We start from the raw sequence: 24,206 nt of genomic DNA on the forward strand, positions 1-24,206 counted from the left end.
AATGCTCTCTAGCAAATTCAGTTGGCCCCGGACATGTACTGGCTTAAAGGAGATGTCTCGAGGCAGGAGTGGATTTTTTTTATTGCCCAGTCCCCCTAATTAAGCAAACATTACTAAGCCCCCCTGTAAATGACTTTTCTAGCTGGTTTGTACTTACCGTTCCAGCAACTTATAAAAATTTTCCCAAGATGGCCGCCGGCTCTTTTCCCTTCGCTTGCTGCAGCCCGACGTGCGCGCTCCCGAGACGCTACCAGCTGTGTCTCCCTGACAACCAGACGCCCCGCAGCCGCCGACCGGCCCCTTGGAGTGAACACGGCCGACCAGTCACCCACCGCCAGGCAGCAGGTAACCGGCGCAGCCCCCCCCGGCACAGCGACAGCCCCCCCCATCGCAGCGACAGCCCCCCCCATCGCAGCCCCCCCGGCACATCGCAGCGACAGCCCCCCCATCGCAGCGACAGCCCCCCATCACAGCGGCAGCCCCCCCCCCGGCACAGCGGCAGCCCCCCCATCGCAGCGGCAGCCCCCCCATCACAGCGGCAGCCCCCCCCATCGCAGCGACAGCCCCCCCATCGCAGCGACAGCCCCCCCATCACAGCGGCAGCCCCCCCCCATCGCAACGGCAGCCCCCCCATCGCAGCGGCAGCCCCCCCGGCGCAGCGGCAGCCCCCCCGCCACAGCGACAGCCCCCCCATCGCAGCGGCAGCCCCCCCGGCGCAGCGGCAGCCCCCCCGCCACAGCGACAGCCCCCCCATCGCAGCGGCAGCCCCCCCGGCGCAGCGGCAGCCCCCCGGCCCATCACTTACCAGGACGGCGGGACAGCTGGGCGGCTTCTCCGGACAGCTCGGCAGCTCTGCACCTTCCTCTAACAGAGGATGGTACAGAATGGCCGCTCCAGCGCGCTCCCGAGCAGTGACAGCTCGTCTGCGCATGCGCAGAGGAGCTGTAGCGGGGAGCACACTGAAGCGGCTCGTGCTGAAAGGAGAAGACCGGACTGCGCAAGCGCATCTAAAAAAGCAAGCTGCCAGCGAATTTAGACGGAACCATGGAGACGAGGACGCTAGCAACGGAGCAGGTAAGTGAATAACTTCTGTATGGCTCATATTTAATGCACGATGTATATTACAAAGTGCATTAATATGGCCATACAGAAGTGTATACCCCAACTTGATTTCGCGAGACAACCCCTTTAAGCAGAGGGACACGTCTGGCACTGCAGGATCTGAGTCCCTGGCGGCGTAGTGTGTTACTGATGGTAGCCTTTGTTACGTTGGTCCTAGCACTCTGCAGGTCATTCACTAGGTTCCCCCATGTGGTTCTGGGATTTTTGCTCACCGTTCTTGTGATCATTTTGACCCCACGGGGTGAGATCTTGCGTGGAGCCCCATATTGAGGGAGATTATCAGTGGTCTTGTATCTCTTCCATTCTCTAATTATTGCTCCCACAGTTGATTTCTTCACACCAAGCTGCTTGCCTATTGCAGATTCAGTTTTCCCAGTCTGGTTCAGGGCTACAATTTTGTTTCTGGTGCCCTTCGACAGCTCTTTGGTCTTCACCATAGTGGAGTTTGGAGTGTGACTGCTTGAGGTTGTGGACAGGAGTCTTTTATACTGATAAGAAGTTCACACAGGTGCCATTACAACAGGTTAGAGTGGAGGACAGAGGAGCCTCTTAAAGAAGAAGTTACAGGTCTGTGAGACCCAGAAATCTTGCTTGTTTGTAGGTGACCAAATACTAATTTTCCACCATAATTTGCCAATAAATTTGTTAAAAATCAGACAATGTGATTTCTGGATGTGTTTTCTCATGTTGACTCTCATAATTGAGTCTACCTATGATGTCAATTACAGGCCTCTCTCATCTTTTTAAGTGGGAGAACTTGTTCAATTGGTATCTGACTAAATACTTTTTTTCCCCACTGTATTTGTAAGATGAAGACTAATCATGACTACCTGCTCGTTTAGGACAATTACTCGATCGAGCACCACTTTTTTCCAGTAACTGCCTACTCGGGCGAAAAGATTTGGGGGGCGGCGGGATGGAGCGGGGGTTAGCAGGGGGGAACAGGGGGGAGCTCTCTCTCTTTGCCCCCCATCCCCCACCGCAACCCCCCCCTGCTCACCCCCGGGGCCCCCCGAATCTTTTTGCCCGATTAGGTAGTTACTCGAAAAAAAGCGATGCTCAATCGAGTAATTGTCCTAAACGAGCATGTTCGCTCATCTCTAATCATTAGCCTATAACGCAATACACCTACTTTGATTGACTAGGTAGGCAGCATTGGCCAGTCACATCAGCATGTAGTGTCTTACACTACTGATGCATACTAGTACGCAATGTACATCAAGTAGTTAGAGAAGCCGTTCGGCCATCTTTGTTTTTCCAGAATCGGAGGATCACTTTAATGTTACAGATGTGCTGGGATTCGGAGTTGTACCCAGGTGTGTTTGAGGTTTTTGTACATAGTTTGCAATAAAACTTTGTGTTATAAAATTGCAGAAGTTCAGTGCTGATGTCATTTTGATGCTAAAGGTGTTCTCTGATGTTATGTACATAAAGCTCACTTAGGATCGGCCATCAATAGAACTGTGGGATCCTTGATGAGCGAATGGTCACTGGTGCTGCTGTGCTTTTGAACTGAGTTGATTGCTGTAGGAAGCACACAGCTCCATTCCTACTGCAGTGGCCAAACTTGGTATTGCAGGCAAAATTCCTTTTAAAGTGAATGGGAACTTTACCTCTAATACCACACTGCGCCACTGAAAAGGAAACAAAGCTGTCAGCTTCCTGTGATCACCCCATCAAACTTCAGGAATGCATCAGGGGCAATTTCCCGAGTTGGGAATATCCCTTTATGCTTTGCTTGAGCCTCTTTAATGGAGTCTAATCATTGTATAATAAAAAATGGTGCAATTTTCTAATATACTTTAAGTTTCGATCCTCAACATCTTCAAGATCTCTGCCTGTGGCCAGTACTAGCGCACATTTAGGGGCTGAAAACAGTTCTGACCATGTTAGAATGTATCAGGCTGAAGTCCAGGTCTAGAGAGAGATTTGTGCTGATGTGTATATTTCAGATGCTACAATGTGTCAGTATTGACATACCCTCAGTTTAACATGGTGAAGACAAAATTTCAGTCTGTGGATGTAAAACAAGAGCAGCAAGCAGAGATTGTGAGGTAATGAATGACAAAGAATAGAAAAAAGAACAATAACTTTTTGCTTTATTTAGATAGGTCTTCACATTGTTTAGGCAGTATTTTTGGTTCGGTGTCACTTTATATATCCATGAGCCATCTAAACTAATGAGCTTTGGCACATTGTCAGCACATGCAGCTACATAAATAAACACGCCAGGAGTCGGGGTTGTATATTAGGCATCTGTCTTTTTAATATTATATTACAATATAACCAAAAGGATAAAACCCTGCCAAGAAAACAACAAAATACTACAACAGTAACAATTCTGTACAAATGAAAAAAGAATATTACAGCTTTTGTTTTTTTCTTAGGAAAATAAAGTCATTTTTTTACGATAAGAAATAACACTTTATACTTTGCAGAAACAAAAAAAAAAAGAACAAGGCAGCGAGTTCTGAGCAGAGGTCCTAAAGCCTGAGCGATCTCCACGGGTAGCATCGCAGATCACGTATGTGAGTTATAGAGTATGTACATGATATGGTGGGGTGGGGAGATCACAACTTTATAGACTGACAGCATATGACATTAATAAACTTGTACAATCCCGCAAAGTGCTGTACTATGGGTTCATGGAGTATTCTGGGGGAACGGAACGTCACGCTGGCAGCTGTGGAACCACAAGTCTCAGATGACTGGTTAAATATACACTTCATAGCATAACATACAATTAAACAGTCACCAGCACAGACCAAATATCTATAGAGGAGGCATCATTGCAATGCTTTAGATGTTCATTCCCATAGAAATAAATGAGGATATTCGGGATTCAGCAAATGTTATTCTTTATATAGTTAAAAGTTATACAATTGTTCAATATATTTGTATCAATTCAGTGGTTTTTAAGATCTCTGCTTACTGTTATTTAATAAAAAGTTTTTGGTACAGTCCCAGGGGATAAAAATCTGTCCTGGCCATTTGATGGATATGCAGGGGTTCTACTTGTTACAATGCAGAACTCCAATACACATTCTGTAATGAGCTGTGAGTTGGTGTGTTCCATCAAATGACAGAAAGCAGAGCTCTTAAAGGGAACTTGTCATTATGAACTAAGTTGTGGTGCTCATAAGCAGGTCCTGAGGAGTTTAGGAACATACTGTACTTTGCAGCTCCCCACTTCTGCGCTGTCACCTATAAAGTAGGGGTGCAGATGGTGCGGTGGACTCATCTCTGCAGGCTGTCCTCCATAGGAGTGCATGCAGAGATGGGTTCACTGCACTGTCAGCACAGACAGTGACAGCACAGGAATGGAGAGCTGGGTATGTGTGCAAAGCACATCCCCGGACTCTTCGCGACTAGACCTGCGCTCCATAACTTAGGTTATGGTGCTCATAGGTGATGACAGGTTCCCTTTAAACTATGAAGAATTGCTACATTAGAGAATTCTATAACTTCATTACACAAGGAATAATTTACTGAAAGTGGAATAATTCTTATAATGATGCATCATGACACAAGAGCCTGGATTTCACTGGATGCCATGTTTAAAGGCACCTTTACATGGGACGACTATCAGGCACATAAGCGCCCGACAGCCATCCTAGCGACTAATCGTTGCTTTTACACAGGAGTGATAGCTTGTCAGATAATGGAGGTGGAGCAGCCAGCAATCTCTTCTGGATGCCCGTCTCTACTCACAGTACACAGGAGTCGCTCATTGATCGTATACGCTGAGCGAGAAGCCGCTAAGTAGTCGTGCCATTCCAGAGAGCTGAAATAGAACTAAGGTACCTTAAGGCCTCATGTCCACGGGAAAAATGAGACCCGCCGCGGATTCTTCATGTAGAATCCGTAGCGGGTACCCTCCTGCGTGCCGCGTGCATGAGCCGGGCACATCCACCGGGCCAAAGAACAAAGATCCGGCCGCGAAGAAGGGAAGAACAGCATCGTCCGGAGCAGGTGAGTTTAATTCTGGTACGAGTCTCCCGCGGATACGGACGGCTTCCATAGGCTTCAATAGAAGCCTGCGGGAGCCGTCCCCACAGGAGACCAGCACAAAAATGGAGCATGTCCATTTTTTTCCCGCACGCGGATCCGTGCCTGATGGGAAAAATGACATCCGCAGGTATTTAACTACCTGCGGGTGTCCAATGCATCCCTATGGGGCGCGGATCCGCGTGCGGGAAAAATGCTGCGGATTTTAAGCCCGTGGACATGGGGCCTAAGGCTTATTCACACGGTATGAGTTTGCGAAAAATTGCAGCTTGACCGCTCCATGTGAATAAGCCCTAAATGTATACCTTGTGCAGAAGGATTCTGCTTCTATAAGGCCACCAGCATCCACTGAAATCGCTGGCCACCCCTTGATTGCAATGTGCGCTGTATCGTTTTCCTTAGGGGGGCTCGATCCACTTTACATTAAGTGAGCCAGTCTGAAAAAAAGTTGTCCTGCATGAGTCAATAGCATTGCATGTCACATCCTCAAGAGTAGTGGTGCTGCATGACACGTGTATGACACCGCTGCTAACTGCACCCTAAGATTAAAAAGCCTCCATGACACAGAACAAAGTAATATATCCTATCGCGATCTACAAGTCTTATCTCCGGTATGTCACTGTTAGTCCATTGGTTAACTAAGTTTCAATCTGCAAATCGCCTATTAATATATAAAAACCATTAGCGAGCCGGCCGGGCTAATAGAAACTCCTGACATAAATAATACGAGACACTTAAAACAGCGTCATTATAATAAATTACAGAACAGCAGCTGGACAGAAGCTGCGCGAAAAGCGTCTCACGGCTCATCGGTCGGGGTGCGAGTTCTCTATGGGTTTTTTTTAAACACTGATACATGGCCAGAGGGGGGTCTAATGGGTTAATGGGATTTTCTGTAGAAAACACTCTATACAGTCTATATTGAAATGCACTAATTTGAAGACATGTAAAAAAAAGAGGAAAGTGAATACAAGAAAGATAATATAAATGTAGGTATTCCCGTTACAAACACGGACGCGGTCTAGGAGGGAAATGCAAGTGGATTTTATGTATCCCATGGCCCAAGAGTCTGGAAACCAGATCTCATCCATCCAGCCTGAGATGATATACAGGGTATATATGGGAAGGACTTGCTTAGAGCATATCTGCACCCTTCCAGGTTGGGGGCTGCCGCACAGAATAAAGGGCACATATAGGCCAAGATGAATTAAGACTGGTATTTCATATATCCGTCTTCATAAAGTGCACTGGAATAAGATGTGCTTAATCTATTATAAAGTGTACAACGCCAAATACATGTGGCACATCTTTTCCCTGCCCGTGCCCCTGAAAGTGAAATCTGTCAGCTACGAGCTAATGAATATTTATTTGCCAGTTTCTGGCATAAATTACAGTAAATTTCGAGCTGCAGGAAGTCACGCCCCCTTCTGCAACAACTTTTTTGAAAAACAAATTAAAAAAAAAATATTAGCGCAAACTTTGTTCGTACAACACAAAACTGACACAAGTGCCTTGCAAAATTACCCCCCATCATGTTGTCTCTGGTTGAGCTACTTCCACCTCCCCAAAAAGGACCAATATGGTTTATAGAAGTAATACAAACTGACAGTTCCACAAACTCACTATAACAATTCAGATGTGAGTGTAGCTAAGCCCCAATTTCCTCCCCCCCCCCCAAGTGACAAAAACAAGAGTTGGGAGGCTGAGCTCCTCCTACACCCCCAAAAGTCACAAACAAAATGAGCTGAGGTATGTGGGACTGTCTGGTGGGGTTACAGTGTACAGCCAATATAGGTAAACCTACTTCTAAAGGAGGAACAATCAAGGTTGGAACCAGGGGAAAAAACTTTGTAGAGTTAGATTTTGTCAGGTCACTGACACCAATGTATTTTGGCCTAGTTTTTGCGTCCAGCCTGACCGGGGGTCTCCAGACCCAAAGTCCAAGCATCATAGATTGCTATAATAGTTACAAGTTTCAGAGTTTGGATCGGGAGATCAGGCTGGGATGCACCTCCGTATTAATGAAGCAAAACCGCTTTGGTGGGTCACCATACAGAAAGTAAAGCTTCGGTGACCACGTGGTTCTCTATGTTACTGGCAAGCTCATGGATGGCTCTTCATTGTAAGGCCCACCAAACAGTTCGTCATATCTCAGCTATCAAGACCCCCGTCACTGTATCGTGCAAGTAAAATATTGGAGTTGTAGTAAAACCTGAATGTTTCCATTTTGAGTAGAATTAGGGCTTTAAATGGTCACTTACAGCCATTTTGGAAGGCACAACACTGGTTTTCTTCTTTACCTAAGAAGTGCCGTAAAAAACAGGGGTACTCATCTGACTTGCAATGGGGCCAGTATGCTTAGACAACCTACCACTGCTCTCGATTGTCGTGAAGTGGCCATTTTGATGGCTGTTACTACGTACAAACAGAATGTTATTACATTGCACTGACTATAATGCTTATCGGACCCATATATTACACTTCTCAGGCCTTCATTTTAGCCCTATAGACACAGTCCACCATCATTGTGCCACATTGCGGTTGATAAATATTCCCCCCTCCCCCCCTCCCGCAATGTCAAAATAAAAGCAAGGAAATAATTATTAAAAAGAAGACATAAATCTAATGACGAGGCTTCGGCACCTAGATGATCCACGCTGTATACGTGTCGATACAGGACTAGGTCGTTACTGATTATTAGAACAATTAGTGCATAAGTAATATTAAATAGATATCTTTATATAATTTAATTCTATATAACACGGACAGAGTAAGGACTAAAGTGCTTCTCTCTGCCATTCATGCCCCTCCGCCATCCTGTGACACTCGGCCACAACTGTCTTACAATGTATTCACCTATTGACACCGTGTTAACTGCAAAATGTTGCAAACTCATCTGCTACAACTATTCAACCTATGACTAGTGAAGGGGTGTTCTAAATGGCGATTAGTAAAATAATTCTGCCATGATTGGTTGTGCCAAAAGACATGTGACAGGTTAGGATGCTGTATTCGAAATGGAAGCGGTTAGTTTAATTAGACTCTTTCCATTAGGGCCCCCTCCTATATGCCGCTGTATAAGAAAGCAGAGCAACTAGGAAAGAAAGAAAGGATGCCAACACATATCGGCGTAGTATGTGTCAAATGGACACGCTTTGGGGTCTCTCTGGATACATTCGCCATATATGTTGTTGGCTTTTAAGACATTTGTATGGCAGTGACTTCATCAGTGATACACCGGCACTGCTCACAGCATGGCTGACTAAACTGAATGAAGATGGTGGATCTCTTTTGCACGGGTGGTACAGGGTCAGTACAAGTGATGTACTTGTCCTGATTGACCTACGCATGACTACATGTTGCGTTGTAATAAGCGACGTCGTCATCTTGGCCGCAGTCATGTCATGATGGTCTTTATAACAGAAAAGTACAGTCCTTATGGTTCTGTTCACGCCTCCGGTATCGGCTGCTGGTAAAGGTCGACGGTTGAATTGTCCAACGTCCGAGTTTTGCTCTCATCACAGTTTTTTAAGACAACAGAAGTCGGTAATATGATCCCACCATCTTCTTTTGGACTGGAGCAACCATCACCTGCCAAGGAATATGGAAAAAATAGATAAATTCCCTTTCTTCATCCATAACCATCTACTCAACAATGACCTCCTCTCTTGTTGACTCAACCATTGGGTGTCCTAAGTGCATGACCTAACTGTTGGACACTCCATCGTCTTTCCAGATATAACCATCCTTCTCTGGCCTCTTCTCAACCACCACCAGCAGTCCCACAACTGGCAGTGTCCATCCCATCACTTACCTTCATGAGACTCTGCTATTCTCTCTTGCATCGCGTCATGGTATGAAGAACGTGGAGGTGCCTGTACATCCTTTTCTTTAAGGTCCATCTCTAATTCTGGTGCACATTCAGGTTCCCCAGATGACAAGTTCATGGGCACTGACACTGGACTGAGAGGTTTGGTTTCTTGTGTATCCTCTTGATATGGAGTCTTGGCTGTACCATTGCTGCTGTAAGAGTCATTGATTTTGCTAAAACACCTGAGTGAAGAGAAGACAAATATGATAATCTTATAGCCATCTGGCTGCCATAATAAGAGGTAGACAAGCATTTAAGACGGATCAAAGGAATGTTCAGACTTTAGATGTCATCTCAACCAAATGTGCTTGAGTTTGTTCACCCTTTCAAGATAATATAAGCACTGGCGACGTAGTTGTCCGGGAATATTACTGTTGATGACCTGTCCTCAGGATAGGACATCAATAGTTGATCGTCGGGGATCCACTACTCGGTATCCCAGCTGATCGTCAGGCTGGTGCTGGAAGCAGACAGGACTATTGACATTGCAGCAGCCCAGTTTGGTACTACTAGTACAGCTCCCATAGAATGCATTCTGAGTTGTACCTGCAGTACTAAATTGGTCTGCAGCAATACAGAAAGCACAACCTGCTTCCATACTGACAGCCAGATTGGCAATTGGTGGGGATCTCAAGCGATGGACCTCAGGACAGGTCATCAATAGTAACATTTCTGGACAAACTCTTTAAAAGTAGTTCAAAACATAACCCTAACATCAATCCTAACTTTAAAAGTTGCTGTCCCACTTATATATATTTGATTCTTTTTCTTTTTTTTTTTAATTCATGCTTCCCGTATGTAAAAATAATAAAACATCCTATACTTACAACTGGCTGCACATGGCAGAACTGGATTCCACGTATGGGTTCCCACTGTGAAATCTGTCTGTAACCCGGCCGGCGACACTGTGTACCTGCTTTTTCTGTACTGCGGATCACCCCAGACGCACGTTGTTGGTCATGCGCAGTACAGATTCTCTTTTTGAATCTTTGTTTTTCCAGCGCCGTCTCGATGGATGCTATTTGCTGCAGATCCTCCATGCAGACACCGACCACGGATTCCACAGTAGAAATCTGGTCGTGTGAAGCCGGCCCCATTCTCACGGCTCCTCGCAGTTACAGCTTTGCTGCTCCATTCTCTGTGCCATGTCTTTGTCGACAGGCTCAAGTAAGCCTGTTTATGGCACAATGCAGGCTGCTGCAGCCAATCACAGACCTCAGGGTTTGAGCACTGAGGCCTGTGATTGGCTGCAACAGTCTGTTGACACAGCGTCAAAAGGGAGATCGGAGCAGAGACACCAGAGAGGCGAGTATATGATCTTTTATGATTGAAAGCAATGGGCGATATCGCAGCCAGATAGAACATGCTGCAATGTGATTCTCACATAGCATCGCATTGAGGTGCCATGCGGGAAAACATTGCTTATGTGTATGAACCCATTCAAATGAATGGGGTTCTTATTTGTGCAAAATCTGTGCGTCTCGCAACACACAGATCTCTCACGTTTTTATCGCCCATGTAAAACTGGCCTAAGTCTAGAAGAAGTTAACGGATCTAATTGATTTACAGTCCCTTGTTAAAGTATTCACCCCCCTGGGGTTTTTCTTATTTTGTTGACTTACAAAATGAATTCGATTTTATGAATTAGATTTTATATAATGAACCTGACAAAATAGTCAAAATTGTTACATCGGACTGAAGGAAATAAAAAAAAGGTTATTTAAAAAAATAAAGGAAGAAAAATTGTGAGAGCATATATATTCACCCCCCAGTCTACAACACCACTAAGCAAGCAACACAAAGACCAAGGAGCTCTCCAAACAGCTCAGAGACAAAGTTGTGGAGAAGTACAGGTCAGAGTTGGGTTATAAAAAATCAAATAACTAACACTTTGAACATCCCTCAGAGCGCCATAAACCCATTATACCAAATTATACCACAATGAAAAGAATATGGTACAACCACAAATATCACAAGAGAAGAGGGTCCGCCCAAACCCGCAGACTCAACAAAAACACCAACAATAGCTTTGAAGAAGCTCCAAAGATCCACAAAGGAGATAGAAGTATCTGTCCAAGGGACCACTATAAACTGTAAGCCCCATAGACTGGGGCTTTACGGGAGACCAGCAGAAAAAAAGCCATTGCTTAAAGAAAAGCATAAGAAAACATATTTGGAGTTGGCCAAACAGAATGTGGCTGATTGCCCAAAACACATGGAAGACGGTTCTCTGGTCAGATGAGACGAACTGAACTTTTTGGCCATCATGGAAAGCACTATATGTGGCACAAACCCAACACTTCCCATCACCCTAAGAACACCATTTTACCCAGTGATGTGCGGTGGTGGCGGTATCATGCTGTGAGGAGGCTTTGCATTTGCAGGGACTGGAAAATTGGTCAGGATTGAAGGAAAGATGGATGGCAGTAAATACAGTCCAATTCTTGAGGAAAACCTGTTTCAGTGTTGCAGAGATCTGAGACTGGGATGGAGGTTCACCTTCCAACAGGGCAAGAAGTCTAAATGTACTGCTTAAGCTATAATGGAAGGGTCTAAACCTAGAAATATCTTGGAATAGTCTAATTAGGGCTCAGATCTCTATCCAATTGAGAATCTGTAGCTCGCTTGAACTCTGATGGACACCAGCTCAACCATCTAACTGGAAGGAGTTCGGAGCAGTTTTGCCTGGAAGAATGGGCAAAAGTCTCAGGATGTAGATGTGCTAAGCCAATAGAAGCATACCCAAGAGACTTGTATTTGTAAATCGCAACAAATAAGGAATCTATTGCCGAAACAGCTTGCATGAGCATCTCTAAAACAGATAGGCACTCCCCCTGCTGGCCTGTGAGCTGTGACGTACATTGGCTGGCAGGCAGAAGACTGCCAACCAATGTACGTAACCTCACAGAAAGGTCAAGAATAAGGCAGCTGAAGGTGAAGTGACCCCCTGGACTGCAGGAGACAGGAGAAGATGGGGGAGGTGAAGATCTGGTAAGTAGACTGACCAGGGAGGAAGAGGTAAGTATAGAATTTTTCTTTTTTAATGACAGAACCTCTTTTAAGCACATAAAAATTCTGTTTTCTGTCTTAATCATTGTTTGTTTCATAGTTAAAAAAAATATAATAAAAAAATATTACAACACCCGTCCAAAAAAATCAATTTTACTCCCAGGTTGTAATGCAACAAAACAGAAAAAACATCAAAGGGATGAATACTTTCACAAGGCATTGTGTTCCAGTTTGTGCTTTTGTGCCTTCAGCTACCGTAAAACTTAAAAGGGACGGAGTACAGGCAAGCGCTGTACATTTGGTAGTGGCGGTGCCTGATATGCCATCAATGAATCCCATTCACTTGTCTGCGATTGAGCTGCATATAGGCCAGGTTATCCATGAACATGACATCACAGAGAAGAGGCAGCAGTACCCGCCCAATCACCATCGCCCTTCTAAACAGCCTACTGGCAAGGCTGCCCTGGAGTAAGACCCCCGCAATCGAAGATTTGTGACCTACCCTAAATTTTCGGTTATCAATATTTCAGTCCTGGATAAACCCTTTAAGTTATATCAAATCCAATATTATCCCCCCTTCAGTCAAGACAGGATGTCAAATATGCAGATGCCAACCTGTTATTGTTGCAGCAGTTCCTGCAGTTTCGGCACTCTGACGGGTCCGTCTGGGGTATAGATGAATATATAACACCGCCCTGGAATACAAAATAGCACTGGCGTCATGGACTGTACGAACACAGGGACCACTCGGGTATATACAAGGTAAACACTAAACATGGACTTACATTGGAGAGGCTATGTGGCAAGTGTTCATAGTCAGGACAAGTTCCCTTAAGAGAATTAGGACATGTCGGATATAATTCTCCATTTAGGATGCCATTCACTCCGTTATGGACACTGTGATGCATGTGGGGGCAGCCATTGGTGATGGCCCCATTTCCCATATATCCTCCATGAATGTTGCCATTGATTAAGCTAGTTCCTGGTAAGGTAGTATATTCAATCATTTGGCCATTGAGATCTGACCCTTGGTACAGGTAACCAGGAGGCTCAAATTCTATAAAAAAGATGACATACATCAGTGACATGGTTATTACATATATGTGTGGAAACTGCAGTAATGATTAAAGCATATGTACTAATCCTGAGCTATAGACTCCAGAGCTGCACTTTACAGAAAATCTCAGTAAGAATAGTCTCATATTAGCAGGTACTCCCCATATTAAAAAATAAATAACAGTAAATACACATTACTTATCCTGTACTAATCCTGTGTTACATCCTGAATTACACTCCAGAGCTGCACTCACTATTCTGCTGGTGGAGTCACTGTGTACATACATTACTTATCCTGTACTGATCCCGAGTTATATCCTGTATTATACTCCAGAGCTGCACTCACTATTCTGCTGGTGGAGTCACTGTGTACGCACATTACTTATCCTGTACTGATCCTGAGTTACATCCTGTATTATACTCCAGAGCTGCACTCACTATTCTGCTGGTGGAGTCACTGTGTACATACATTACTTATCCTGTACAGATCCCGAGTTACATCCGGTATTATACTCTAGAGCTGTACTCACTATTTTGCTGGTGGAGTCACTGCGTACATACATTACTTCAGAGCTGCACTCACTATTCTGCTGGTGGAGTCACTGTGTACATACATTATGTATCCTGTACTGATCCTGAGTTACATCCTGTGTTATACTCCAGAGCTGCGCTCACTATTCTGCTATTCTGCACGCTGTACAGTCAACTGATGTAGGAAAAGTGAACTGCTCACCCCTTCCTGCATTATATGACCTCAACTAAGCTGCTACTACTAGGCATATGAAAATATAAAATGTCTTCAATTAAAGTGACCTTCTGGTCTTGGGATAAAGTTCTGTCCCAGGACAGGAAAGGGTGGGAGGTATATTACCTGCAGTAGTTGTTCTCTGCCGGTCTTCTCTGGTTCGCTGGTTACCAGTCCTGTTTTTGTCCACCCGAGATGGCCGCTGCAATTTTCTAAATACCTAATGCACACTGGGCACTGCTTTCTGACTGGCCAACAAGGTAGTCTGAAGATTGTATCAGCCATATTGGATGGCTGAAAACAGGACATGGAACTAGCAAATCGGAGGTGCTGGCAGAGAACAACTGCAGGTAACAGCTCCCCTTCGTCCTGGGACAAGATTTTGCTCCGAAACCAGAGGACACTTTGAGAAGTTTCTACGAAATTCTGAGACTGAAGGACTTACTGTGCAGGAGACTCTCTTGCCGCTGTTTAAGAAGACATATGGCAATCAATGTCATGAGGATCAGGACCATCCCACCTAAGACACAGCCCACGATCACATAGAGCATGTCTCCACTGCGCGCCAACGTACTGGATGAGCTGGAGCTCCCTAATCCACTTATGATAGATGGCGTACTGAGCTCTAATACCGGGTACTCCGAGGCTCCATGGCTCCTGCGGGCTAGAATGTAAAACAAAGTTTTACACAGGCAAGATTTTATATAGATTGTCATTTAGGAGGTCACTGTACTCCAAGTGCCAGTGCAATCTGGTTCCCATCTACCCCTATCCACTAAGGGCTGGCACCCATAATCCACCCAGCCAAGAATTAATGGACACGCTTCTTCCCCAAGTGTCACCACAGTCATGTGCCCTCATCCTGTCCCCCAAGTGTTGGCATGTCATGTCCTGTTTCTCTCCTCACTCCAACTTTGGTACACCCTTGTCCCGCGCCAAAGATTTAGTGCACCCTTGTTGTTGCCCCCCCATGTGTCAGAGTGCCTTAGTCATCCCCCCCAAGTGTTGGCGTGCCCTTGTTGTGCCACCCTAAGTGTTGGTGTGTACTTGTCACCCCCAGGTGTCAGCAAGCCCAGGTCATCACCCCAGTGTCAGCACACCCTTGTCTGATTTGTTCCCCTTCAAGTGTCATATCTAGTGTTCCATGGTTAACAACATAGTAATCTTACCTTTAGTCTCGCACATCATGACGTTACTAAAGTCGCTTTCGCCCTGCTCATTAAAGCACTGCATCTTGATATCATAAGAGGTCTCCGGCTGCAGATGACTTATCAAGTGCTGCTGCTTTAGTCCTGTTATTGAAAAACAAAAATTATCACATTTCTAATTTTTTCCACATCCGTTTCATTTACAGTCTTTCCTGACGGATCCATGTGGTGTACAGCAACCACAGTGCTCTATAGAAAAGATCCAAAGTACAGAAGAGCCAACGACATCTATTCAACATCTTTAGTGATCCAATAACATATAGGAAAATGCAGCATTTCAACCCCTGCTGGAAATATCTCAAGAGCCGGCCATTGTAAGAGATTGAAATGTTGGATTTTCCTCCTATGTTGTTGGGACCATAAGGGTGGGTTCACACGAGTGTGTTTTCGTACGTACTTGGGAGCGTACATACGTGCGCACCTAGGTACGAGCAAAAACACGCGTGAACAAAGCTGCGTGCTTGTTGTCAATGGAGCCGTGGCTGCTGCCGGTGGCTCCATTGAAAACAATGCTCTGCCGGCCCTCTGCATTCTTTTTCAGGGAAGGGCTTTACATATAAGCCCTGAAAAAGAAACATTTTAGTGCAAAAATATATTAAAAAAATAAAAAAAACTTACCTCTCCGCCGCTGCCGTGACCCCCACGGGCATGAAGAACACATGCGGCAGATGTTTCCTTCACCCCCGCTAGTTAAAAGAATTCCCTGCTGCTACGTCTGCCACATCTGTGGCAGATGCAGCAAAGGGAATTCTTCAATTCTCAACCGCAGCTGTCACACATGACAGCTGCGGTAGAGAATCCTGCTGCCGACATCCCATCAATGGGTTTTCAGGGAAGGGTATGTGTGACAGCTGCGGTAGAGAATTGAAGATGTGGCAGATGTAGCAGCAGGGAATTCTTTTAACTAGTGGGGAAGAAGGACACATCTGCCGCATGCGGGGGACACAGCAGCGGTGGACAGGTAAGTAATTTTTTTTTTTTTTTACACTAAAATTTTTCTTTTTCAGGGAAGAGCATATATGTAATGCTCTTCCCTAAAAAACAATTCATGTGTGCCAGCAGACCATTGTCTCCAATGGAGCCGCCGGCAGCAGCAGCAGCTCCATTGAAGAGAATGCCTGCATTTTTTTTCCTCCCATTAATGGCTATAGACAAGGGGCAAGGAGATGGCAGGAGCTTAGCTCCGTCCACGTTCTGCCCCTTGTCTGCAGCCAGCAATAGGAGAGGTTGGAACAAGCCGGCACTTAGCCCCACCCCCGTCTCCTTCCTCCTATTGCAAAGAGCCAGCGGGGGGAGGGCAGAGGTGAGCCTCCACCGGGGAAGGACAGCAGAGGGAGGGAGTTTAGCACGACGACGTATTCCGGCCCAAAATATAGTTCCAAGACTATGTTTTGGGTCCAACGTAAAATCGCCCGGCACCTTATTGGCTTGGCCGGGCGCTTTTACGTGTCAGGAATATATAATAATAATAATAATAATCTTTATTTGTATAGCGCCAACTTATTCCGCAGCGCTTTCAGGCATGGATAAATGCAAAACAATACAACAATTACAATATAAGGTACATTGGGTTAGACACAAATGGGTTGAGGGTGGTACAGGAGGTGCAGGGGGTGGGGAACACAGGCAATAGGAAATATTATGTACAGATCATTTATCAGAAGGCAAACAGGGTGGAGCACCATAGGGAGGGGCGAGGGACTAGGTCAGGAGATTTGGTATGCTTCCCTGAAGAGGTGTGTTTTTAAGGCACGTCTGAAATTTCGTGCATCGGGAATTGTCCGGATGCCTTGGGGTAGAGCATTCCAGAGGATGGGTGCTGCTCTGGTGAAGTCCTGTAGGCGAGCATGAGAGGTTCGTATTACAGGGGTGTTTAGTCTGAGGGTGTTAGCCGATCGGAGTGAGCGGGCTGGGTGGTGTACTGACAGTAGGGAGGCGATGTATGGTGGCGCAGCGCTATGCAGAGCTTTGTGAGTGAGGTAGAGAAGTTTAAATTTAGTTCTGCAGTGGATGGGCAGCCAATGCAGCGACTGGCATAATGCAGAGGCGTCTGAATAACGGCTGGATAGAAAAATGAGTCTAGCTGCTGCATTTAGTATGGATTGGAGCGGAGCGAGTCTAGTGCGGGGGAGGCCAATGAGTAGCGAATATGGCTAAGTAATCTGATGCATTGGAATCCAATGCATCAGATCACAGCGTATCTGATGCATTATTGGCCATGAAAACGGACAGCCGATATGCGCTCTAGGGAAAGAGCCCTAAGGCTGTATTCCCACGGGACGGAAATCTCACGGAAGGTTCCGGTGGGACCGTATGGCGTAGGTTTGAAGCGGCTTGTCTGCCTGTACTCCGCAGAAGGTATCTCTTCCCATAGAGAGGAGAAAGCCAGCACCGGAAACAGAGATACAATTGACATGTCGCAGACTTGAATTCCACGCCGCATATATTTTTGGAAATCTCATCCACTCTGCTGCTTAGGCTCAGGCTATAGAATGCATGCAGAATTTCCGTACGGACTTTCTGCTGCAATTCCGCTCCATGTCAACCTAGTCTATGACTTTTTGGGACATTTGGAATAATGATTGTCTTGTGTCATGCCAAGAGTAAGCCATCCTGTGTGAAGTCACTTTTCATCCAAGGGAGTGGACTTACTCACAACTTTGCCTATTAAAGGGGTTGTCCCGCGGCAGCAAGTGGGTCTATACACTTCTGTATGGCCATATTAATGCACTTTGTAATGTACATTGTGCATTAATTATGAGCCATACAGAAGTTATAAAAAGTTTTATACTTACCTGCTCCGTTGCTAGCGTCCTCGTTCCCATGGAGCCGACTAATTTTCGCCCTCCGATGGCCAAATTAGCCGCGCTTGCGCAGTCCGGGTCTTCTGCTCTCTTCAATGGAGCCGCTCGTGCAGAATGCAGGCTCCGTGTAGCTCCGCCCCGTCACGTGCCGATTCCAGCCAATCAGGAGGCTGGAATCGGCAATGGACCGCACAGAAGAGCTGCGGTCCACGGAGGGAGCAGACCCCGGCGGCCATCTTCAGCAGGTAAGTATGAAGACGCCGGACCGCCGGGATTCAGGTAAGCGCTGAGCGGTTTGTTTTTTTAACCCCTGCATCGGGGTTGTCTCGCGCCGAACGGGGGGGGGGGGGGGGGTTAAAAAAAAACAAAAAACCCGTTTCGGCGCGGGACAACCCCTTTAACACTGCCATGAATAAAGATCTAAACATCCTCCAAGAACTACTTCTCCCAACCCTCCAGGAGCAATTTGGTGATGAACAATGCTTTTTCCAGCATGATGGAGCACCAGGTCACAGGGCAAAAGGGATAACTGAGTGGCTCGGTGAACAAAACTTTTTGGGTCCATGGCCAGGAAACTCCCCAGATCTCAATCCCTTTGAGCACTTGTGGTCAATCCTCAAAATGGGTAGACCAAACAGATAAATTGTTATAAACTCCAAGCATTGCTTAGGAAGAATGGGTCGCGAATTACAGAAGTCTTGAAAAATAATGATCAATAGTGTAAATATTGAGTCTTTGCCTAAACGTGATGCATTTGTCAATAAAAGTTTAAAAAGGTATAAAATGCTTATAATTGTACTTTAGTAACCATAGAAACATATAACTAAAAGATCTAAGTAGCAAACTTTATGAAAACCCAAATTTAGTCTCCAAACTTATGGCCATGACTTGTATACTAGAAGAATCATCTGTGAGACCAGGATACACATCTCCCACCTAACCCTGCCTCTCACCTTCTACCATGTCCCTCTTGTAGTCGCTGTCATTGTCGCTGTCCGTGGGGCGGTAGTAGATGTAGAAGCCTTGGATCGGGGTGTTGTTATTGTTTGCAGGAATGTACTGGAATGGCAAGAGAATTGTAAGACATCCCATATGTATCATATGAGAATTAAGGAGAAGTGGAGAGTCACTTACCGTCCACTTCAGCATGATCTTTGTGTCCGTCACTGCCTCTGTGTGGTCAATACGAGGGCCGACAATCAAGGGGTTGGTTAGGCGTTTGCTGTATACTATCACTTGATAAGGTAGGGACACCATACTGCTCCGGCTCTCCCCGTATATATTAATGGCAATGACCCGGAATTTATACATTGCTGTTGTGAAGAAGAGTAAATATGCTCAGCAAGTTCTACCACCTATCCCAGGTCACAATTGCCAAAAGCTCATATCATACCTGGCTCCAGGTTGGAGACCTCAACGGACAGCTTGGATGGGGGAATGTTTTCGGCAGCAGTCATCCAAGGCTTCCCTGTTTTCTTATATTCCACCTTAAAGGAGTTTATCGGGGAGCCTCCATTTGCTCTTGGAATCCATGTCACATAGACAGAAGTTTCAGAAGCCATGGAGATGGTGGGACGGTCAGGGGCTTCAGGGACTAAAAGGGAGATGAATAGAATGCAATTTAGAGCAGTGAAATAATTACTAAATTAACACCAACGGCACCGTCACCTCCACTCCACTGGCATACCCACCACAAAATCCAAACCTTTCACCTCTTGCATCGGTCGCCATAAGGTCTCTACTGTTTTGCATGCGCAACTTCAGCCATATCACCTCAAATGCCAACCACACATCTTCCCAAGTGCCCCCTATTTCCACCATAGCAATGCCAGTTCAGAATTGAGTAAGTTACATGGATCCCTCAGTTCCCCAGATACACATGGGTGCACAGTAACACAAGGGTGAACAAACTATCGGGGCTACAGAGATAAGTGAATATAGGACAGTATAGCGTTAATGACAGGGGAGGGGATGTACATGGCGGCCATCATGTCTCTCACAGCAGATACTTACACAATCCCCTTGGACAAAGAGAGCAGAAAGAAGCAGGAAGCAAAGAGAAGGATTAGTAAGGAGAGGAAAGAGTTAAATACACAACAAATATCACAGGTCAAAAAATAACTCCTACCACCATACTGTGCATTACGGTGATGGGTTCGACTTTAATACAGCTAAAAGGCCCAGTATTGATAAACAGAAGTGTGAATACAATCTGGGGCGATGACAAATGATATTATGGCACCACCTATGTGATTCCTGACCAGAAGAGGCAATGGCAGCGGACGGAGGACGATGCGGGAGTGTGATAGAGGGAAGTGAATTTCTTGTTTTATTTTATTGACGGGGCACAGTGAGGCCTTCTGAATTGCTCAAGAAGGAACAGTAGAATTTATAAATTACTCAGGGGTCAGAATAGGGCCCATAAATGACTAAAAGAACACAGTGGGGCCTATAAATTACTAAGGGGGCACAGTAGAGCCTATAAATAAGGTGGCGCAATGGGGTCTATAAATTACTAAGGGGGTGCAAAAAGGCCTATACATCACAAAAGGGGCACAGTAGGGCCTATGAATATGGTGGCACAATGGGGCCTGTAAATTACTAAGGGAGCACAGGGGGGCCTATAAATTACTAGAGGAGCTCAACAGTGTCTATATTTTACTAAAGGCCCATTTACAGGAGCAGATAATCGCTCAAAGATCGCTCAAACGATAGTTTGAGCGACAGCTTTGCGCGATTATTTTGCATAAAAAATAATTGGTATTTAAGTAGCTACTCAGCCATTTAAATACCAATTATGTATGCAAATTGGGGCTCCCCTGAACGCAGCTAATAGCCCAAGGCTATTATCTGTGCTCAGATCCTTTGTTCTCCGCAGGAAAACAATGCTATCAGCACTGCCCTGTGGAGAACTGCTGATAAAAGTGAGTGATGATTTTTAGGTGAGCTTGATTTTAACGATCACCTAAAAGTGCTCGAAATGTGGGTGCCCCGCGCCCATTTACGTGCGCCGATTATCGCTAAAATGATCGCTGATTTGCGAATATTTAGCGATAATTGTCCAGTGTAAATGGGCCTTAAGGCAGCGCAGAGGTGGATATAAGTTATCAAGAGAGCCCACTGTGATTCTGTTGCCCAAGGGCCCATATAAAGCTGGAGCCAACCCTGAATTCAAACTATTATTCTCTGTTATCAGATATTTCAAGGAAGGGTCAGGCTCACTGCAGGACAAGTGAGTAAAATGTTTATTCTCTGTTATCAGATTGGAGAGGCTACCATCTACTGGTGCCGTGGATCCAGTGACAAGAAGCAGCACACGGATGCACTCACCACTGCTGTGTCGGAAAGAGTCTCTTTGTTCCGGCTCAAAGTTGGAGTTGCTGTCGTTCCGAATGACTTGCTTACGTCCACCAACTGGTGGAAAAGGAGCCTGGGTGTTCTTGGAAGACGAAGTCCTCTCTGTGCAAATACAGAACATTACAAAGTAAGGTCATGCTGAATGGAGCTTGCAAAATATTACTTCTGTTATAATTAAAATGGACAAATATTCTCACTTCCAGTAATTGTTATTGGAAACAGTCAGCAAGCTGTTTGGCAAAAACTCCTCCACCACCCTTCCTCCAACAGTTTGGCTGAGTTCTATAATGCATGAGATGACTGTACAGTGTCCGGTATGAAGACAACATTTCACAGAATGCACATCACCAGAGCAAACTCTGTGCAGACACTGAACAAGCAGCAAATGATGGATGATTTCAGCTACGGACTAGTGAGTGAAAGAATGTACAGGGGTTTATGAAAATAATGGAAGCACTTAAATATTCCATTAGATGTTCTTATTAACAACGGGTAGGACGTCTTTGGCATTTAATATGGCCTGAATTCAGTTTGGATTTAGAGGCGTAACTATAAGGGATGCAGAGGATGCAGTTGCACCCGGGCCCAGGAGCCTTAAAGCATTATAGTTGGGGGCCCTGTTACAGGTTTTGCATTGGAGCCCAGAAGCTTCAAGTTACGCCTCTAATTGGACTCCTACAAGTGCTGAATGGTGTCTAATGGAATATTAGAGCACTTCTCATGCAATAACCCTTCCTGCTCTTGTTTCCCAATGAGGTTCAGGTCTGGTGGCTGTGTGGCTAGGGAAGATGCTGAACCTCATCTTCATGCTTCTGAAACCACGTCTGGACATAGAGAATTGCATGGATAGGGGCATCATGATCCTGGAGAATTGCATCTCCATCAGGAAACCATGTCTGGGGGACCTGATTGGCCAAAATGTCAGTCTAGTCCTTAGTCGTTACTTTTTCCTAATGTGATGATGGGTCCTGCAGAAGACCATGAGATGACTGCCCAAACCATGACAGATGCAGGACTGTGGGAAGCAGACAGGTGAGATGATACTATAGGCTTCCTTTGGCGTTCGCCAGGCATAAACACATCCTTTAGTGTGAAATAGCACAACACAAAACAGCGTATGCAGATGAACTACTGCCGTTTTACTGTCATGCTACACACTAACAATAAATTGGGGTCTGTATTATTATGGCATACTTTACTAAGAGCATTATCACTAATAGGGGTTTCCATTATGCTGGTAAACTTCTGTAACTCAGGATCAGTACAGAAAAAAGGCCCCTTTACACACAACGATTATCGCTCAAAATTTGCTCAAAAACCATCTTTTGAGCGATAATGGTTGGGTGTAACTGTGCCCATCTTTCGTTTTTCTGCCAAACGATGATTTTCAGTTCGGCATGAAATCCATCGTTCGGCGGAAGAGCTGATAAGACGGACCGCACGCTGTGTTCTGCTCGGGGAGTGCTGATTACATTGTCTCAGCTGTCAGCCCCATGGCAGAACAAAGGGAATTTATTCAGAGAACAGCGGGTGGTCTGTTCTCTGAATACAGCTCCCATTGGCTTACAGCTACTAATTGGTACTAATAGGTATTAGTACCAAATAATAGTTAATGCAAATTGATGACTCAAAAACCATCTTTTGAGCGATCGTCTTTGTGTGTAAATGGGTCCTAAGTAATATATGTACATGGTGACTCTACCAGCAGAATACTGGGTGCAGCTCTGGAGTATATATAAAACAAGCTTTACCAGTATGCGCTCAGAATAAGACTCACCTTTGCTGGTTCGAAATGTGAGCATAGCAGGTTGCCCCTCACCAGCTGAATTCCTGGCCACCATCAGCACCTCATATAGGCTGGAAGGCTCCAGTTCTTTAAGAGTGATCTCGTTCTCGCTGGCCGGCACTCGTATGGAATGCCATGGTCCCACCACGTTCCCATCGTCATCCAACTATGGGGGGGAGAGATAACGTTATAGCTTGCAGGAACACACCTCCGGACATCCTTATAATAGCCATAGTATATATTGGAGCTCACCTTCCGATAACGCACAAAGTATGCATTAATTGGTAGGCCACCGTCCCGTCCTGAGCGCCACACCAAGAAATACATATCCGGCTTGGTGGCCTGCGGCGGGCTGAGGATGATGGGAGCGTCGGGTAACATGGCGCTATTTACAGGCTTGCCTGCGTGGACAGCGCTGGCGGCGGTGGGTTTTTCAGTACTCCTGGTGACACGAGAGGGGGCTACATCCGAACGAATCGTGCTCATCTCATAGGGAACTAAAGGATTAAATGCAACAAATCAAACTTACTCCAATCAGTACTGTCCTAAATACATCATGTAAGTCAATGGAAATCCCCTGTACCATCTATTTATCTGGACAGCTGGGTGATCGATATGATGCCATTGGAGTTCTTACATGGGTCACCCAGTTAGTCCAAATCTAACTAGTTATTCCGCAAATAGGGGTGTAGTGTGGTGCCCTAGTGTCCGGAAAAAGCCGATCTTGTTGCATTAACTAACTAGGCAGATTTGCTATCCATAGGGACTAGAGATGAGTGAGTATACTCGCTAAGGCACAATACTCGAGTGAGTAGTGCCTTAGCCGAGTATCTCCCCGCTTGTCTCTAAAGAGTCGGGGGCCGGCGGCGGGCGGGAAGCGGCGGGGAGAGCAGGGAGGAACGGAGGGGACATCTCTCTCTCCCTCTCTCCCCCCGCTCCCCGCCGCAACTAACCTGTCACCCGCGCCGGCCCCCGAATCTTTAGAGACGAGCGGGGAGATACTCGGCTAAGGCACTACTCGCTCGAGTAATGTGCATTAGCGAGTATACTCACTCATCTCTAATAGGGACCCCTTCACATGAACGTATGCCTATTCCCGTACCCTTATGCGCAGCATGTTTGCTGACTGAACAAGGTTTTTTTGGCATGTGCATCGGCATTTTTTACTATACCTTTTCCTCCCGCAAAGCATGTTCATTTGCTTGTGGCAAACAAGATATGCACTGATTGAAGAGGGCTA

The 24,206-nt window shown here is 45.7% G+C and overlaps 1 protein-coding gene across 2 annotated transcripts in view; it reads right to left on the reverse strand.

The window, feature by feature from the left end:
- Nucleotides 1–3,363: 3,363 nt before the first annotated feature.
- CDON (cell adhesion associated, oncogene regulated) overlaps nucleotides 3,364–24,206 on the reverse strand; it is a 107,717-nt gene continuing 86,874 nt past the window's right edge. For both annotated transcript variants that reach the window (XM_066606624.1, XM_066606625.1), the window contains 12 exons: nucleotides 23,219–23,463; nucleotides 22,958–23,132; nucleotides 21,154–21,282; nucleotides 19,217–19,417; nucleotides 18,958–19,136; nucleotides 18,777–18,882; nucleotides 14,981–15,103; nucleotides 14,257–14,475; nucleotides 12,796–13,067; nucleotides 12,626–12,705; nucleotides 8,945–9,183; nucleotides 3,364–8,721 (listed from right to left, as the gene is read on the reverse strand). In XM_066606624.1, coding sequence (XP_066462721.1) covers nucleotides 8,579–8,721; nucleotides 8,945–9,183; nucleotides 12,626–12,705; nucleotides 12,796–13,067; nucleotides 14,257–14,475; nucleotides 14,981–15,103; nucleotides 18,777–18,882; nucleotides 18,958–19,136; nucleotides 19,217–19,417; nucleotides 21,154–21,282; nucleotides 22,958–23,132; nucleotides 23,219–23,463 — 2,111 coding nt within the window. In that variant the 3' untranslated portion in view covers nucleotides 3,364–8,578. The remainder of the gene's footprint in view (nucleotides 8,722–8,944; nucleotides 9,184–12,625; nucleotides 12,706–12,795; nucleotides 13,068–14,256; nucleotides 14,476–14,980; nucleotides 15,104–18,776; nucleotides 18,883–18,957; nucleotides 19,137–19,216; nucleotides 19,418–21,153; nucleotides 21,283–22,957; nucleotides 23,133–23,218; nucleotides 23,464–24,206) is intronic.

This window comes from Eleutherodactylus coqui, chromosome 6 (assembly GCF_035609145.1).
Source record: "Eleutherodactylus coqui strain aEleCoq1 chromosome 6, aEleCoq1.hap1, whole genome shotgun sequence".
Lineage (NCBI taxonomy): Eukaryota > Metazoa > Chordata > Amphibia > Anura > Eleutherodactylidae > Eleutherodactylus > Eleutherodactylus coqui.